We start from the raw sequence: 17,588 nt of genomic DNA, 5'->3' as shown, positions 1-17,588 counted from the left end.
CAAAATATACCCAGAAGGAAAACAGTAGATCACAACTCTTAACTTGAAAAGCCCAATTTCATGTTGAAGATTTTCACTGAATGCAAGCTTATTTTAATGCAAGAGAGACTTCCATAATGGCAGATTGTAGTAAAAATGGTTTTTGCCTCCTCTGATTTCTATTAAGATGTCAGAGGTTAACCACTTTTCATCATCAAAGTTGGGCTAATAATAATACCTACCTCATAAAATTTAAAACATTCTGAACATAAAAAAGAAAGAAAAAAGATCCTGATGTGATGAAGAGAATGTGAAAACATTGGTCTGAGTGTGTGGCACTCAATCTTCTCTCTCTGGAGGTTCTTTCCAGCCCCACCTTCCATCCTCTCCAGGGTTGATGAGCTGTAGGTCCCCTGTTGTAGTGGGATGATGGTCCATTTTTGTGTGAACTGTCTGGTTTCCCATATTTGTTTCCAGGACAACACACTGATTCTCAGTTACAGGGAGAGGAGAGTACGTGGAGATCCCTAGGCACCAGGAAGTTTTTTTTTGAGATCAACTGTTCCCTTCATCTGAGGAACCTTGCTCACCTTTCACCATCAGGGGCTTTCCCTATCCTCTTTATATTTGACATCTTTATAGGAAGGATCTTTGAAGAGTTGGTTTCATGTTGAACTTGTAATGATGTTGAGAAACTCATTCAACTTTAAATGGAAGGAATTGTTTGCCTTTTTGCTATCTCCACATCTTATTATTATAATAGTAAAATATAAAAATTATTAGTTGAGCTTAAGAGATAATTCTCAGATCAAAAAAATCAAAACAACATAATCCTGTTCCACCTCCCTCCATTGTTATTTTTGTGTTCTCTGCTTTCCCATTTGTCCTTTCTCTGCTTGCCTCTCAGTGCTTTAGACCTGAGATTCTATAAATACTGCTGCCTTTAAGTGCTGAATCCCTCGCTGAGTTATTTCCTTCCTTTTATAGATATTTTTCAAAAACTTGCTGCTGTCAAAGACCAAAGAGAATGGGTCACCACAAGCGGAGCCCATAAGGTGAGTGGTTGCAGAGGGAGTGAGCACTTCAGCTTCATATGATAGTGGTTCACATCCACATATGATAGTGGATCACAGGTCAGAGCCCCATGATCAGGTTTCTTATAATTATAGTTCACAAACCTGCTAACCTAGCCTAGAATTGTAAATCTCTGCTAATCCTTTAATATTCATTATTGGCCTAAGGTGTAAATATAGAAATAGCAAACAGGTTTTCTGAAACTCTGTTTTTTTTTCTTTTTCCTATGCCACTTAATAACAACCAAGTTCATTGCTTTATTTAAATGTTGCTTGAGAAACCCTAGCTATATTTAAACTGTCCCTAAGTGTGTGTTTATAAATGAGCAAATAAAATGTGTGGATACATATAAATATATTCCCTATGGCACATGGGGTTGAATATGTTTGAACCATATGAAATTATCATGTCTATAGGGAAATCTCATATGGTTCAACATTATAATCAGATAGTATAGTATTACAAGCATATGGATCAGATATATATTTCAAGATGAATAGATGCAGGTTTATTCAAACGGCTAAATTTATATCTATAGCATAAGTAGATGGTAGCTGCCTACAGTCAACTCTCAATAATCTGTTGAGTTCTCATAGCCGCAAAGGCCACTTTAAAGCATTTATTAGAGCAGGTTGCCTAAAAATGTGTTCACACATGCTGCTCATGTATAGGAGATAGGTTATATACAAATCAATGCTTTCCATTTCAATAACTACATATATTTTACCAATATTATCAGTTAGATCCCGACGAACATTTTTGAGTAGCATTAAGGAGTTAAATAGTTGTGGCAAAAATTCTGGGAATGATATGTCAGGGACTGAAGTTTGGGGAACATTGTGTTAGAAGATCAGAGAAAAAAGTGAGAGAAGAATAAAAGGAGGGGATCAGAGAAATAAAGGTAATGTTAGCTTCATAAAAAAATGAATGAAAACATAAAGGAGAAAAAAATGACCTAACAGTTACCAAAAATCAGGCAAGCAGTTGTTGCACGGCTTGAAGCTCTGGCCTGAAATATGTCAGGGTGTGCACTTTTGGGGAACTCTGAATTCTAAAAGTCTAGAGAGAAGAAGAGTGAATTTGCATTAATGGGAATTCAGAGAAGACAACTGATAAGGCACAGATGTCCGGCTAAGTCATGTTGCTTAGCATGATGCCTGGAAGCATTGATTCATGCTCTTTCAACATCAATTAGAAATCTGAAAGGCAAATGAAGTGCTTAGTAATGTTGACATATCTTGCTTAGTTTAGGGGAAAAAGGTAGTTTTAACACTTTGGTGAATAAATAGTACCACGTCTTGGAAAGGACCTACTGCAGTGTCTGGTTCAGAATGAGTTCTCAATGACAGTATTGAGAACCAGTATTGTGGTTTCTATCATTAGTCTCCTTACTTCTTTTTGGGGAGAGGTCAGAAGAGACAGAAGGGACACCCTGAGCACACCTTGGCCATGTATCTTGGTCCCTTTTGCTTCCTGCTCTGGGTGAGGAAAGGCCACAAGGAACTAATCTTGAGTTTCAAAGCAGGAAGGAGCCCTACCCCTTCAAAGAGCTGGGTGTGATGAATGTTTAATAAAACTCCTCTTGGGTTAAGCCTCAATGTTCTTTGAAAGAAACATTATACCACTCAAGAAGCTTGTAGTACTAACACAATGAAACTTTCTCTTACTTCACTTTTCAGACATTAGTAAATTTACTTGGTGCCCGAGATACTAATGTTTTGTTGGGTGCCCTTCTGGCTCTGGCTAGTTTAGCTGAAAGGTAAGTGTATTTTAATATCTTTCCAGTTCCGCTGCCATTGCAGTTTAGGTGGGAAAGATGAAAAAATAGATCAGTTTCTCTAGTTACTTGCCTACTTAGTTATAATTTGTGAAAAATAAGCATGAAGTAGCATTACTATATTGAAGAGGATCCTGGATGAAAAAGTATCATTTTAAAACATAAGTTGGAGAGGAAAATGACCTGACCAGAAATACTTACCTCGTCTTTCATCCAACTCTCAGATACTTGTACTTCCAAAATAACCACAATATATCTTTGACAATGAAATCTCCCTGACCATAAAAAAAGTTCTTTCTTGTATATTTATTCTAACATATAAAACACTTTGGAACATTTTTACTCTTTAAATAATTTTAGATAACATGTTCCTTTTATAGATGTCATGATTATTTTAAATAAATGCTTTAAATATATTTTTATGCCAATAAGTGAATCAATGCTTTTTTTTTGTTTTTATTTTTTAACTTGATACAGAATAATTGACACATATAATTGCATATGTTCAAAGTGTACAACATGATGATTTGATGTACATTATGTGTGGAGTGATTAGCGGGCTCAAGAGAATTTATTCACTCATCACATCACATACTTAACTCTTTTGTGTGTATATGCAATAAGAACACTTAAGAAGTGTTCTCATCAGCTTTTAAGTGTAAAATACCATACTATTGGGTTCCTGGGTAGCTCACTTGGTTAGGCAACTGCCTTCTGCTCAGGTCATGATCTTGGGGTCCTGAGATTGAATCCTACATCAGGTTTCCCATTCAGCAGAGAGTCTATTTCTCTGCCTGCAGCTCTCCCTGCTTATGCTGTCTCTGTCAAATAATAAATAAAATCTTTTAAAAAATAAAATACCATACTACTAACTGTAGTCTCCATGCTGTACATTAGATCCTCAGTACTCATTCTTCTTATAACTGAAAGATTATACCTTTAACCTGTATTTCCCCTCTGTCCAGCCCCTGGCAACCACTCACCATGCTAATGTCTGTTTCTATGCAATCAGTTCTTTTGTTTTTTGTTTTAGATTCCACATATAATTGATATCATACACTGTTTACCTTTCTCTGTCTGGCTTATTTCACTTAGTACAATTCCTTCCAGCTTCTTCCATGTTGTCACAAATGGCAGGATTTCCTTCTTTTTTATGAATGGATAATAATATTCAATTATATTTTGTAGGCCCATATAGGTCATTTTTATATCTTGTCTTGTTAATATTGCTGATCATTACTTTTATATGAACAGCCTATGATTCTTTTTGGAGAAAGAGAATCATGGTATCATCGTACTTTTATTAACCAAATTTAAATTGATGACATAGAATTTGTTGAACATTGGAATTTGATATAGCCCAGCTCCATGGAGTTATATTGCTTTTTTTTTTTTTTTAAAGATTTTATTTATTCATGAGAGACAGAGAGAGAGAGAGAGAGAGAGAGGCAGAGACACAAGCAGAGGGAGAAGCAGGCTCCATGCAGGGAGCCTGATGTGGGACTCAGTCCCGGGACTCCAGGATTACACCCTGGGCCAAAGGCAGGTACTCAACCGCTGAGCCACCCAGGGATCCCATTAAATTGCTTTTTGTTTCTCTTTCCACGATAAGATTAGAGCTAGGGTATTAAATGAATGGCTATGGTGAAGTATGTTTTTAGTAGTTACTAATAATTTTCAATTTGTAGTCCAGAATGTAGGGAGAAGATAAGTGAACTCAACATTGTAGAAAATCTGCTGATGATTTTACATGAATATGACTTGCTTTCCAAAAGGTAGGATTGCTAACAAGGAAAAAGACAATATATATTCGATGAAAGTGATTATTATTATTTTTATTATGTCATGCTATTTACATTATTAACTGAATGCCATGAGTTACTTTACATTTATTTTCTATTTAGGTTTTTATAAAGACACTAGAGCAAAGAGGGGTATTGATTCATCTTTGGTCTTGCATCACTTGTAGATCTGGGCATAGAATAGAATTATATCAATCTTATCACATCTTTAATGTTTTTATTTATTAATAAAATATTTTTTTTTTACATCCTGTCTCATGAAGGAAAGAAACAAACTCTGAGGTGGCTCTATTTTTGGTAATTTCAGATTATTGAATAAATTATTAGATTGTTAAACTCTATTTTAAGGCAAAAATTTAGGATAGCTACTGACTTACTTCATGACCACCTGTTATTATAACTCTAAACAGAATCTAAAATGTATTCATTTTTGCATGAACTACATATTGTTCTAAAGAATTATTGTATCCAGTTAGTTATTAAGCTGTTTTTAATAGAGTTGCAACCTACATCATTTGATATTTAGTTAAGTAAGTCACGATTTTCTGAAGAGGTAAAACAGATGATAGAAATACTAAGTAATGGAACCCAGACACTTACCGTAGTAAATCCCCTTGAGCCTTTCTTTAAAGTCAATTTTGTCCTCTTTTACAAACTATACTTACAGCCTGCTTGCCTGAGTTCATTTCTAAGACAACAGCCTCCGCACTGGTGTTAGAACACCAAAGATGAATGAGATAGAGTATATAGCATAAGAGAGGGGATGGGCATGCAGGTCAAAAGTTTCACCATAGCACTTTAGGTGGTGTGGTTGATGTATACACTGGACACTCTGGGAACATAGAGCAGAAGCTCCCAGTCAGAGCTAGGAGTCATGCCAAGTTTCTTGAAGGAAGAGGGAGTTACTTGGGCAAAAGGAGAGAAAAAGTGGAAACAGAATATGCTTCCACATGGAGACACCTCTAACGTGTGTTAGAGGAACTGCATGGTTGGGCATAGCTGTATCAGAGTGCAGGAGAGAAAGTACCAGAAAACTAGGTTAGACAGTTAGTGATAAGTTAAATGTATAGCTAATTTTTAATCTGGCTTTCTCTACATACCAGGCCTTGCTTTAAGCATTTTTGTGTGTCAACTCACTTGATGTGCACAATAACCCTAGCAATTTCTATATTTTATAGAAGAAGCAACAAGATGCTTTTAGCTAGGTCACAATGAGCTTTTTTATGCCAAATAAGAGTGTGGTTTTTATTCATGTGCATTATGGGGACTTACAGAAAGATTTTAAGCATGATCAGATTTATTTGAGGGGAAGATTACTCTAATAGCAATGTGTGGGGTTGAGTGGAGTGGGGATTATAGCCACACAATGAGATCCACTTAGAGCAAGGAGTGGTGTTTGGTGTACAAAGTTCAAGGAGGTGAAGAACACTATTTGCTAAAGAACATATATTCTGAATGTCAGAGCACAAAAGTTTGGGAGGGATTGGAGCTATGGGAAATTGGCTCAGGGGGAAGGAACTGTGGAGCAATGTGGGCATGAGAAGATAAGAAAGACAAGTGACAGAGGCACTTATGTCTTGAATACAATCAAGGATCACTGGAATGGGAGGAGCAGTGGGGTTACAACTGCATGACCTGTAAGAGAATTAATCTCAGCAGTTGCCTAGGAAAATGGGGGGCACTGAACATTCTTCGTTGGCAGTGGTGGATTGGGAAAGAAAAAGGAAATATCTTGGATGATTCTGTCTTCTGGATTGGAAAATTGGAAAGACTGTGGTATCATGAATCAATACTGGGGATATAAGAGGAAGAGCCAGTCTGGGGAGGAGAATAATGACTTTGAGTTGAGAACCACTGGGGTGAGTGCCTGTGGCCAGAATTTCTGGAGATTGAGAGTGATGCCTGGGCTGAGCTCATGGCTCAGGATAGAGGGAGTGTTTGAAGTCATGGGAATGGATGACATTATCCAGAGAGTGTTTAGAATGTAAGACTGGAGGGTTAAGGATGGTTCTATGAGATGTCCATCATCATAATGTTTTAGAGGTCTGCTGAGCCCTACGTGTCTGATGGTATCATTAATTTACTCTCCAGACATTCACTAGGCACATTGCATTTAATCTCCTTGCATTGTAGTGGTTTTGGCTTTTTGTATTAGTATCTTGTTTTTTTTTTTTTTTTTTTAACTACATAGTAAGTTTCTGAAGAATATGATAGAGCTATTATTTCTTTTGTCATCAGCGCAATGCAGATGCCATTGTGTGTACTTGATATCTATTTGCTGGTTAGTAGGTTTTTAACCAGACCAATGAGCTTATAGTGAGGCTATAACTCATAACAGTGGTCAGCAAACTATGATCTGCAGGCTATATTTGGCTCCCTGCCTGTTTTTGTAAATAAAGATTTATTGGCACATAGCCATGCCATTTGTTTTTATGTGTTATCTGTGGCTGCTTTTGCATATGTTGGCTTGGTTGGGTAGTTGTGACAGAAACTGTATGGCTACCAAAGCCTGAAACGCTATACTGTGATCCAGCCCTTTACAGAAAACATATGTTGACCTGTGACTTAGAAAATGTTAGTGCGCTGCAGTGATGATAGCTCTAGTCTAAATGCAAAGTCGTAACCCACTGTGCTGTGATTCTCATCCTCACCCCACCTCCCATCCGCTTCAAGATTAACTGCGGAGTTACTACGCCTACTTTGTGCCGAACCCCAGGTGAAAGAGCAGGTGAAGCTCTATGAGGGGATACCCATCCTCCTCAGTCTGCTCCACTCTGACCACCTGAAGCTGCTCTGGAGTGTTGTCTGGATTCTGGTTCAAGTTTGTGAGGACCCTGAGACCAGTGTGGAAATTCGCATTTGGGGAGGCATCAAGCAGCTTCTTCATATTTTACGAGGGTGAGTCAGAGGAGGCTGTGGCCTATTTTACCTTAGTCACTAAAGGTTGGGGACTCTGCCATTCAGTGGCAGATTTGGCACACGATTCGCTTGCTTCCTTCTGCTCTTTGGTCCTTCATGTTATGGACAATCATTTATACTTGTCACAAACACACAGGGCATTTATCTTTTAAGTTTCATAGAAGCCCTGAAATATTTATCTTTGTATCACCAGTCTCCATTACAGTGCTGGGAATAGAGAAGGCTGTCCATTTGCAGATGTAGATTGAACAAGACCCAACAACCACAAGAAAACATTTATCTTAAACTTTTTTCTTGACACACTCTATACATATTGTAATCCCAACAAGTATAATAATTTTACTTGTAATTTTACTTTAAATTTACTATTTTACTAAAATGCCTGCATTTGAATATATGTCATTCATCTACAAAGAGAAAGCAAAACTTGCAATTAAAGAACAGATATATAATCCTTAGTTAAAATAGGAGAAAATATTATTGATCAAATGATTGCCATGTTGCTGACCCTGGCCCACCAGTTGCTCTTCTTTCCTTTCTAAATTTTCATTGCAGTGCTCTTAAGGTGGGTTAACATCTTGTCTTCTCTCTTTTAAAAATAAAATTCTAATGACATTCAAAGCTTTGAATATGGAGAAGGAATGGTTATTAAAATAATTCAAATTGAAATTTATTAGAAGTATGTTGCAATAAGTATGTATTAGATATATTGAAACAATGGATAAAGACATCTTCTGGTACCATCAATGGGAAAGTTCTAGTATCTAAAATTATTATGGAACTGTATGTTATCAACTTCATTTTCTGGGAGGGAGTGTTTCAAAGCATAAGAACAGACTATAGAAATATGGACAGTAGCTTTATTAATGATTTCTGTCATTATCAAAACAAAGGAAAAAATATAAGCTGTTGACAATCCACTTTTTTTTTTAAGGTTTTTATTTTTATTTATTTATTTGAGAGAGAGAGGGCAGAGTGAGAGAGAGCATTAGCATGAGGAGGAGCAGAGGGAGAAGCAGACTTCTTGCTGAGCAGGGAGCCCTACGTGGGGCTGGATCCCAGGACCTGGAGATCATGACCTGAGCCAAAGGCAGACACTTAACTGACTGAGCCACCTAGGTGCCCCTACTTGATTTTATGGGTATCACATAAAAATCTCCAAAGGATAAATTATAAATCTTTCATTAGTACTGTTGTGTAGTAAGCTAGCTCCTTGAACATTTAGCAATTTTTTTTGTTTTTATTTATTTATTTATTTTTTGCTTTCATTTATAGGGTGCTGATGTTGATGCTGATGGTAGTGGTGGGTATTATTGGTGGCCGATACACCTATTACAACAACTATGAATTGCCCTTTTAGAGAGCAGTTATTTTCTTGATGTTAACATTAAATTTTACAATTGTTAAGCAGTACTTCAGAGATAAAACCTACTGTTTTAGCACATATATTTAATACAAGGCACCAGTTTTCCTCTTTTGCTCACAATGTAATGATCCTTGAGAGAGACGAGTTCTTTCACATCTAAAGAGTCAGTTTGCCAATCCATTTCTATGGTGTAACGTTAGAAAATTCTTCCCTGGGAAAATGATATATGTCAACACTTATTCTACGTTAAATATGTCTCAGTGCTCTGGGAGAATTTATTGCCCCAGCTGGCTAAACAATATCCTTTCAGAACTTGTGCCTGCCCCTGGGCTGCCTGGAGCTGGTACAAGGGGTGGAGATTGCCAGGTTGTCTGCTGGCTTAAGTAGGAACAGGGATTGTTGTCAAGGCAGTTTCCAGGAAACCTCTTCATGCCCATTCACCTATAAACCTAAGCTCCAGAGCAGTTCCTGCAGGGCTACTACTTGAGTAGGGGCAGTGCTCTTTATAATTTGAGTTTTAACATAATTTGGTTGACAGATTAGGTAAACAATTTTGACTATCCTTTGACCTAGCTCATTACCTTTCCAGTGTGAACTGAAGGAAGGGCACTAGTGGGCCCAGATGACATGGGAGGGAAGCCAAAGAGACTCCATCTATGTTACATTTAGGCACAAAAAAATCCAGATAGAGCTGCTGCCATAAAAAATAAATAAATGAAAAAGTTATATAGTAGCCACATAAAAGAAAAGGGAAAAAACAAAGACACAAAGAAGCTATTGTGGAAGATGTTACCTTGAGTAAACAGAAAAACAAGTGCTTTATTTTTTCAAAGATGTTAAAAAGAACATGACATTTATGACCTGAGATTAAAGATGAGATGCTAGGATAACAAAACAGGGAGGAGAGAGATTGCAGAGCTAGGAAAAAAGGCAAGGACTGAATAATCTGCAGAACTAAGACATTCATCAGCACACCAGACAGAAACTGGAATTAGTACAAGGAAGGGCACGCTTGAAAAATTTATACATAATGTGGAGGAAAAAGACAGAGGAATGATATCCATTTTAAAATGAAGGAGACCATGAATTTTCAACCTGTGGATAACTGATATCTTAGGTTAGAGAATAAAGCAAAAGAATTAAAAAAAAATCATAGATAGAAAAGACCTTTATCAAAATAAAGTAAGATTGGAATTGCTTGGAAAAAGAAAACTCAGAATGATGAATACTGAAATGTAGTTGGGTGAATTGGTAGCTGTGGAAGAGTTCCAAAACAAAAGTGAAGGGGGTGGGGCGGGGGGGTGGCGCTCCTGACTGGCTTAGTCAATGGAGCATGCAACTCTTGATCTCAGAGTTGTTGGTTCTATCCCCACATTGGGTGTAGAGATGACTTAAAAATAAGATCTTAAAAAAAAAACAATGGTGGACATGTGGAACAGTGGGGGGAAATGACAGAGTTTTCAATAAATAGTGCTGAGTTAGTTCCGTAACCATAAAAGGAAGCAGGAGGGAAGGCAGGAATGAAGAAGGAAGGAAAGGACCGCTGCTTCACACTACACACAGAAATCCATTCTAGGTGGATTGGAAGGTGAAACAATAAAGATAACATAGGGGAAACTTCATGGCCTGGGGAAGGCAAACCTTTTTTTTTTTTTTTTTTAAGATTTTATTTATTTATTCATGAGACACAGAGAGAGAGAGAGAGAGGCAGAGACACAGGCAGAGAGAGAAGCAGGCTCCATGCGGGGGCCCTGATATAGGCCTCGATCCTGGGTCCCCAGGATCACACCCTGGGCTGAAGGCAGGCGCCAAACCTCTGGGCCACCTGGGGATCCCTGAGGCAAACCGTCCTTAAACAGGACCCAGAATGCACTGACCATGAAGGAAAATTGATAAATTGCGCATTAACTTTCCTTTTTCAGAGACAGAAATTTTGTTTCCGATCGCTCTTCCATTGGCAGCCTGTCCAGTGCAAACGCAGCGGGCAGAATCCAGCAGCTTCATTTGTCAGAAGATTTAAGCCCCCGGGAAATACAAGAAAACACTTTTTCTCTTCAAGCAGGTAATTATATCACATTATTATGTTTTAGTATTTGATACTGTTTAACATATTATTTTATTATTTTCTAATTTGTTATTCTGTATGTATGATAATATTAAGTAGGCATAATTTATAAGTTTTAAAAAATGTGAAGTTAAATCCATGTAGATACCTGAAACTTCCCAATACCCATCTTGGACTTGCAGGTGAGTGATATCACAATCCTCTCTCTCCCTTTTATATTTTGAACACATTTAGAAGTCAGCACACGGGTCAGATATAAAGAGAATAGAATATTAGCTCTATTACTGGATTAGAGAACTCAGTTCACTTTGTGGCCAGAATCACGGTCCCTATATTTTCTAGACCTCAGGTACCCTCCTTAAGGGAAATTCTACAACGCGCATGTCCATCCCACTGGGAGCAAGGGAGCACCTTCTTACTCCATGTGAGCTCTTAAGGGAGGACAGAGCCTCTCTTGCCACAGCAAAGCAGGAGCCTATGTCTGCACCTGCTTTTGGTAGTTTGGCACGCCTGAATAAGGTTCACGCAAAGGCATCTGGCTTTTGGGGACAAGTGGAGCTTTTGTGCTGCTGACCAAGCTGGATGCCCTGCAACAGCCATAGGAGGGGAGCAGAGAGGCACCGGGTGGACCGGCAGGACGGCAGGCTGGTAGAACTATAGGAGTATATATGTAATGCCTGTAGCATGGGTGCTCTGTGCTAGAGGATCCTGCATATTACTGGTTGGACAAGAAGTGGCTCAGTAGAGAACGTCACCAGAGGCTGCCATGGTAGTTGTAAGGAGGCAGGAGGGGTCATGCTCAGAGTGTGGGATTTAACAATTTAACATCTGGCAGACCAGCTGGACTTCTGGCTTCCTCCACTTACCAAGTTCTATGGCCTAGTCTATCAATCTCTGTGAACGTCAGTAACACTGATAATCATAGTACATCCTCTGATTACAAGGGATAACTTGGATCCTATATTTGAAGTACTCCGGTATGTAGCCATTGTAGATGTATTTATTGAGCACCTGCTAAGTGCCAGGCACAGGCTGGGCACTGGGGATTATAGTGAAGCTGCCTCCAGGTACGCAGTAAGCGCCCAATAAAAGGCTGCTGTGGAGTGTTTATGCACATGAAGAGCAGAGTTAGATACCATTGAAAGTCCCCCAGAGCTGTGTTAGAGGGAAAGGTGCCATTTTTTGAGGAGTGACTCTGTTAACAGGATTCCCTGTGGAGCCAGAGTACTGATGTAACAGTGTAAAGTGCAGTCAGTGACGACAGACACAATCATTTGGTGATTTTCCTTCCAGCCTGCTGTGCTGCCCTCACCGAGCTGGTGCTCAACGACACCAATGCCCACCAGGTGGTCCAGGTGAGAACGCTCTTCTCCGGGGTCCAGCTGCAAACCACATCACTGCTCATGGACCCCACCTTGGGGCAAACTCTGAATCCCAGATCACAGCTTTTGGGATCCCATGCTGTGGTTTTAAGATATTTTAATACATCTTATCTAAGTCCTAGAATTCCATTTTATTTTTTATTTTTTTTTAAAATTTTAATGTTTTATTTTTATTTATTTATTTTTAAAAAAGATTTTATTTATTTATTCATAAGAGAGACACACACACACACACACACACAGAGAGAGAGAGAGGCAGAGACACAGGCAGAGGGAGAAGCAGGCTCCTTGCAGGGAGCCTAACGTGGGACTTGATCCCTGGTCTCCAGGATCACACCCTGGGCTGAAGGTGGCACTAAACCGCTGAGCCACCCGGGCTGCCCCTAATGTTTTATTTTTAAGTAATCTCTACAGTCAACATGGAGCTCAGACTCAAAACCCTGAGATTGGGAGTCCCATGCTCTAACAACTGAGCCAGCCAGGTGTCCCTAGAATTCCATTTTATATAGTCTTGTCCTTCCTTTACCTCACTTGGCTTAGAAAGAACTGTCCTGTGGTTAATCTGCTTTCTCCTCTATTTTATGTGTGGGTTTGTTTTTTTCTTCGTTTTATCTTTTTTTTTTTTTTAAAGCTATTTTGAATTGCTTTAATTTGGGGCCTATAGGATACCATGAGTTGAGGATAGCAGTCACTTGAATTAAGAGTACATCAGGTTATTCCACTAGAAGTGACTGAAACACAGACCAACAAAATCTATATTGCCAACAAATCAGTTTCACAAAGCATAATTCACTAATCAATCCACTACATCTACAGTAGTATATGGAAGCAGCATACGAATATATCCAGCTTCCATTTCAAAATACATAAATACATAAAAAGTCATAAGAGATCAGATCACTGATCAATAGAGGCCTGAAGGGAAGCTCAGTAAATCAGAGAGATAGTGGTGGAGTAGAGCATTTGGACTTGGCCAGATTGAGGTTCATTTTCTACTATCATTACCTGGTGGCTCGGCCATTGGAAAAATAACTTAGCCTCTCTGAGATTTGGTTTTGTCATATATAAAGCAGGGAAATTAAAAGCTGATTCATAGAATAGCCTTAAAGAATAAATGCAGGAAGGCAAGTAAAGTTCTTCAGTGTTATAATATAAAAGCCCAGATATAGTAGAGTTCAGTAAATTAAATATTTAATAGGTAATAGAAAAGTAGCAATGAGTTACCACTTGCTGTTTATTCTGCTGTGTATGTATTAGAGTAAGTCCAGAAGGATAACTTTCTGGACTTTCCATGCATACATTCATTTTTTTCATCTATTACTCTTGTTTCTTTTATTTATTCTAGTTTCTTTTATACAATAATTTATCTATGTGTATTACTTAGCTACCAAACTGTACCAGGAAAAATTAGATTTCATAATTAGACATTTAAAATGCAATGTATAAAGATACTTGGATCCCTTTACTCAGTTCCTTTTTATCTTCTACTCTTTGTTGAAGTATTTAAGTTACTTTAAATTGATATGTTTTATTATGTATCATCTTTAAAGACAGTTGAAATTTTAAGATTGTGGTTGTAGTCTTGGTGCTTTAAAAGTATTACATTGATATATTTACTATTCTGTAAACTTACACAAAATTCTAAAATTATGCTAACATTTCTTCTCTAATATTAATTTTTGAGATTGTTTAGTCACTTATTTGTGTTTCTGTATCTCCATGGCATTGGCATTGGTCACAGGTAACATGTGCCCTTTATTCTTCCAGGAAAATGGTGTATATACAATAGCAAAATTAATTTTACCAAACAAGCAAAAGAATGCGGCAAAAACCAACCTATTACAGGTAATAAGCACGTCCATTGTTCTTCAGTATCAAGTTACTGAAATCTGGGGAAACTTTGATAATATAATCTGTAATTTTTAGTGCTGGTTTCTGTACTGACCAGGAGGGAAAAATATCTAATGAGGGAGGCTCGCATGAAAACAAATGCTGTTAAAACAGTATAAAGGGCTTAACAGTGGCTTCTCTGGGTGGGAGGATTAGGTGATTTTATTTGTGTATTTCTTTTCTTATCATTAAGTTCTATTTTTTTCAAAACAAGTAATGCTTATGTATCAGAAAACCATAAGAGGAAAATTATATTCCATTTTTAAGCATGGACCACAGTCAGTAACATTTCATCTTTACAAAGGAAAGCCTATAAAATGGATCTTGGGGGATGAGAAGAGCCTTGCCAAGTCAATAAAGGGGTATGCGTTGGGGAGCCATGGCCTCTGCTGCAGGGTGGAAGGCATTCTGCACAGAAGGAATACCATGGAGAAACTGTGAGAACCTGGCAGCTTAGCGTGTGCGTAGGCCTTTCAGTAGTGCTGGGGTGTGTGTGTGTGGTTGGGAGAGGGAGATGAGGCCTCGCAGGTAAGAAGGGTGCACATTATTGCAGTCCTGCATGCTGTTTTGTTGGGGAGTGGGCATCAGGGGGCCAGTGTCCCTGAAGATATTAGACAGATTAAAATCAGATTTAAAGTAAGCCTTTGCAGTATGTGGAGCTCATATTTTTCCCCTAAGTCGTTTAGAAAAGGAAGAAACCATGTTTACCTCCAACCCGATTGAAGAGCTGTCACCCAGAATGATTTTTGGGTATTATCTGTGTGCTGGCAGGCAGTGGTTTTAGAGAGCTACTCATGACAATGTACTGATGTGAGACTTAATTTCTTTGGTGCACCACAGACACATGATATGATGCTGGACAGCAGAATAGGTCAAATCCATCCTGCAGATGCATTTTGTTAAGCCAGTAGAGGGTTTTTAAAAATTCATATTGAAATGGTTTTTGAGGAGCAGTTTTGTCCTCAACTTTTTCACTGCCTCCACTACCTTCCACCAAGTTCTTTCATGTCATTGTGTTATCTGCCTGCCTCTCTGTGCAATTTTATCTGTGACCCTCCTATATTCAAACCATAATTTTATGGAATGATTCTGGATCCGAGTTCAGTAGCCCCCGATCACCCTAGTGGTGGCATATCTACAGGCCCAAGTGCAGGCTGGGAGCTCTCTGTTTTTTTTCTTGGCACTGCAAGCTGTCAGACATTTAGACGTTTATTTTTCTTTGGTAGAGTCTCACAAGCCTCTTTCTGAGTGTTCTCGGGAGTTACTGTAGATTGTTCTATTTGGGGAATGCTTAAGACTCTTTGCTCAAGAGACCAATTTGTCAAGTTTGAGTCCAGTGTGCCTGTGGCTATTTTTATATGTCATCATTTCAAGTGTTTATTTTGTCGTACAAGCCATATAAATATTGAGGCGTACATAGCAAGTTGGAAACAAAATAAACCTTGAGCTCCTGAAAATCTTTGGATGTTTGGTTTTCTCAGAGTAGGAATTTTATTTCTGGTCTCTGTGTTCATTTTGTACTTTCTAGAAAGGAATTAATGACAAGTCCTGAGTGGAATCAGGCTAACATCCTAGCATTTTACAACATAAATGCTTTTTAAAAATACAAGACTTACTCCAGGTATTGATGGTTTTTGTTTTTAGTCATAAGCTTTGGCTACCATGCAGGCCAGTCACTTTAATGCTTAGTTCATGATAATTTTATCCTGGAAATGTCTTAATTTGCTGAGCCACCATTTGAGAATCACTCACCCTTTTATTTTCCAGTGTTATGCATTCAGAGCCTTGAGGTTTCTCTTCAGTATGGAAAGAAACAGACCACTCTTTAAAAGGTACGAGCCTAGAGAAATTTAAGTGACCAGCAATCATGAGACTGAACTGTTTTCACATACCTGATTTAGATGAAAACAATAAGAGAAGAATAAATCAGTATGCAAAGCATGTGTTTTCAGATTTCTTAGAATCCACAGATAGCAATGACTTACCCTAGTGATATCTTAACACTGAGAGTGAATTAAATGATGAAGAAAGAGAATGAGTCACTTTATCAATCAATACAACTCTCCTTAGTCACTGTGACTACTATGGTTTTTAATTTTCCTTTTTTTTTTCTTTTGGACATTAACATTTTAAATGAATGATATCAAAATAAGTGCTTGGTCTTATGCATTCAGGAATTCCAAAGTTGGTCTAGCCATTTCCTCTTAATAGAAAAAGCAGTGTTTGCCAGGGTATCTTTCATGGGATGGGAGCTCATTTGAAGGGGAAAAGGCTAGGTGTTCTTGGATCAGGAGGCTGTGCTGGTGATCGTGACAGAAAAATTGGCCCCTTGGGAGGCAAACACTAGGTATCTACATGTGTGGTCTGCATGCCATTGGGTTGGCCAGGCTGGCCAAAATCATAGACTCAGGTTCTTACTAGAATTCTACTGATATAAGGTAGAATTGAAATAAGAACTTGAGTTAATAAAATGTGTTTTGTTCAGAAGCTTTGGAGCATTTTATGTTATTACCTTATTTACAAATGATGCTTGAATTTGAGGGAAGGAAAAGAAGTATAATTATTATGAGGTTTTATTTCAAGGCCCTAAACCATTTTTGTGGACTTAATGATTTTACTAAGCCCTTGAAATCAGTACCCTGGAAATGCTGCATAAATCTCTCCATTTTTTTCATTTACCTGTATTTTTATTTTATTTTCATAAAACATTTAAAAGTGGGGTTAGTATTTACCTCCCAGGGTTAATATGAGGACCAAATCAAATGGCATTTATGAAAGTGTTCCACACTCCATAAACACCCCATAAACATTCCTTTCCAAAATATTTATGCCTGTACCTCCAAATATTTTACAAATAAAATCTGTATATTCTGTATCATAACATGAGATCTGCCCTCTTAAATTTTTTTTTTTTTTTTTTTTTTTACTGGACAGCACAATATTGTCATCTGTAAGCACAATGTTGTACACCACATCTCTAGAAACTTTCCTCTCTGGTTGCTTTTCATTATTCCTTAAGAACTGTAGTTCTAGTTCATTTTTGTGAGGTAAGCTGGTGAGTACTATCTGCTCCCACTTTGTTGATAACCTAAAGAAGTTAAGTTTGTTTAATGTAATTAATCTGAGTGAGCTAAATCCCAAAGGGAAGGAATGAGCAACAGTTACCAAGACCTACATGAAGTGTATGTGTGCATGTTTTCCCTGCAGACTTTTCCCCACCGACTTGTTTGAAATCTTCATTGATATAGGACATTATGTTCGTGATATCAGTGCCTATGAAGAATTGGTATCAAAGTTGAATTTGTTAGTGGTAAGTCCTGAGTTTTAAATATTT

At 38.0% G+C, this 17,588-nt stretch overlaps 1 protein-coding gene across 16 annotated transcripts in view; it reads left to right on the top strand.

Annotated features, from left to right (window-relative positions):
• The window catches only part of NEK10 (NIMA related kinase 10), a 233,913-nt gene that overhangs the window by 48,884 nt on the left and 167,441 nt on the right, over positions 1-17,588 (top strand). For all 16 annotated transcript variants that reach the window (XR_013361388.1, XM_077865476.1, XM_077865473.1 and 13 more), the window contains 9 exons: positions 967-1,034; positions 2,733-2,812; positions 4,519-4,605; positions 7,306-7,530; positions 10,840-10,979; positions 12,276-12,337; positions 14,132-14,209; positions 16,022-16,086; positions 17,462-17,564. Coding sequence is in view for 15 of the 16 variants with exons in the window: in XM_077865476.1 (XP_077721602.1) it covers positions 967-1,034; positions 2,733-2,812; positions 4,519-4,605; positions 7,306-7,530; positions 10,840-10,979; positions 12,276-12,337; positions 14,132-14,209; positions 16,022-16,086; positions 17,462-17,564 (908 nt within the window). In the remaining variant the exon portion in view is untranslated. The remainder of the gene's footprint in view (positions 1-966; positions 1,035-2,732; positions 2,813-4,518; positions 4,606-7,305; positions 7,531-10,839; positions 10,980-12,275; positions 12,338-14,131; positions 14,210-16,021; positions 16,087-17,461; positions 17,565-17,588) is intronic.

This window comes from Canis aureus, chromosome 22, assembly GCF_053574225.1.
Source record: "Canis aureus isolate CA01 chromosome 22, VMU_Caureus_v.1.0, whole genome shotgun sequence".
NCBI lineage: Eukaryota > Metazoa > Chordata > Mammalia > Carnivora > Canidae > Canis > Canis aureus.
The sequence above is the reverse complement of the archived record's forward strand: the minus strand, read 5'-3'. Positions and strand labels throughout refer to the sequence as shown.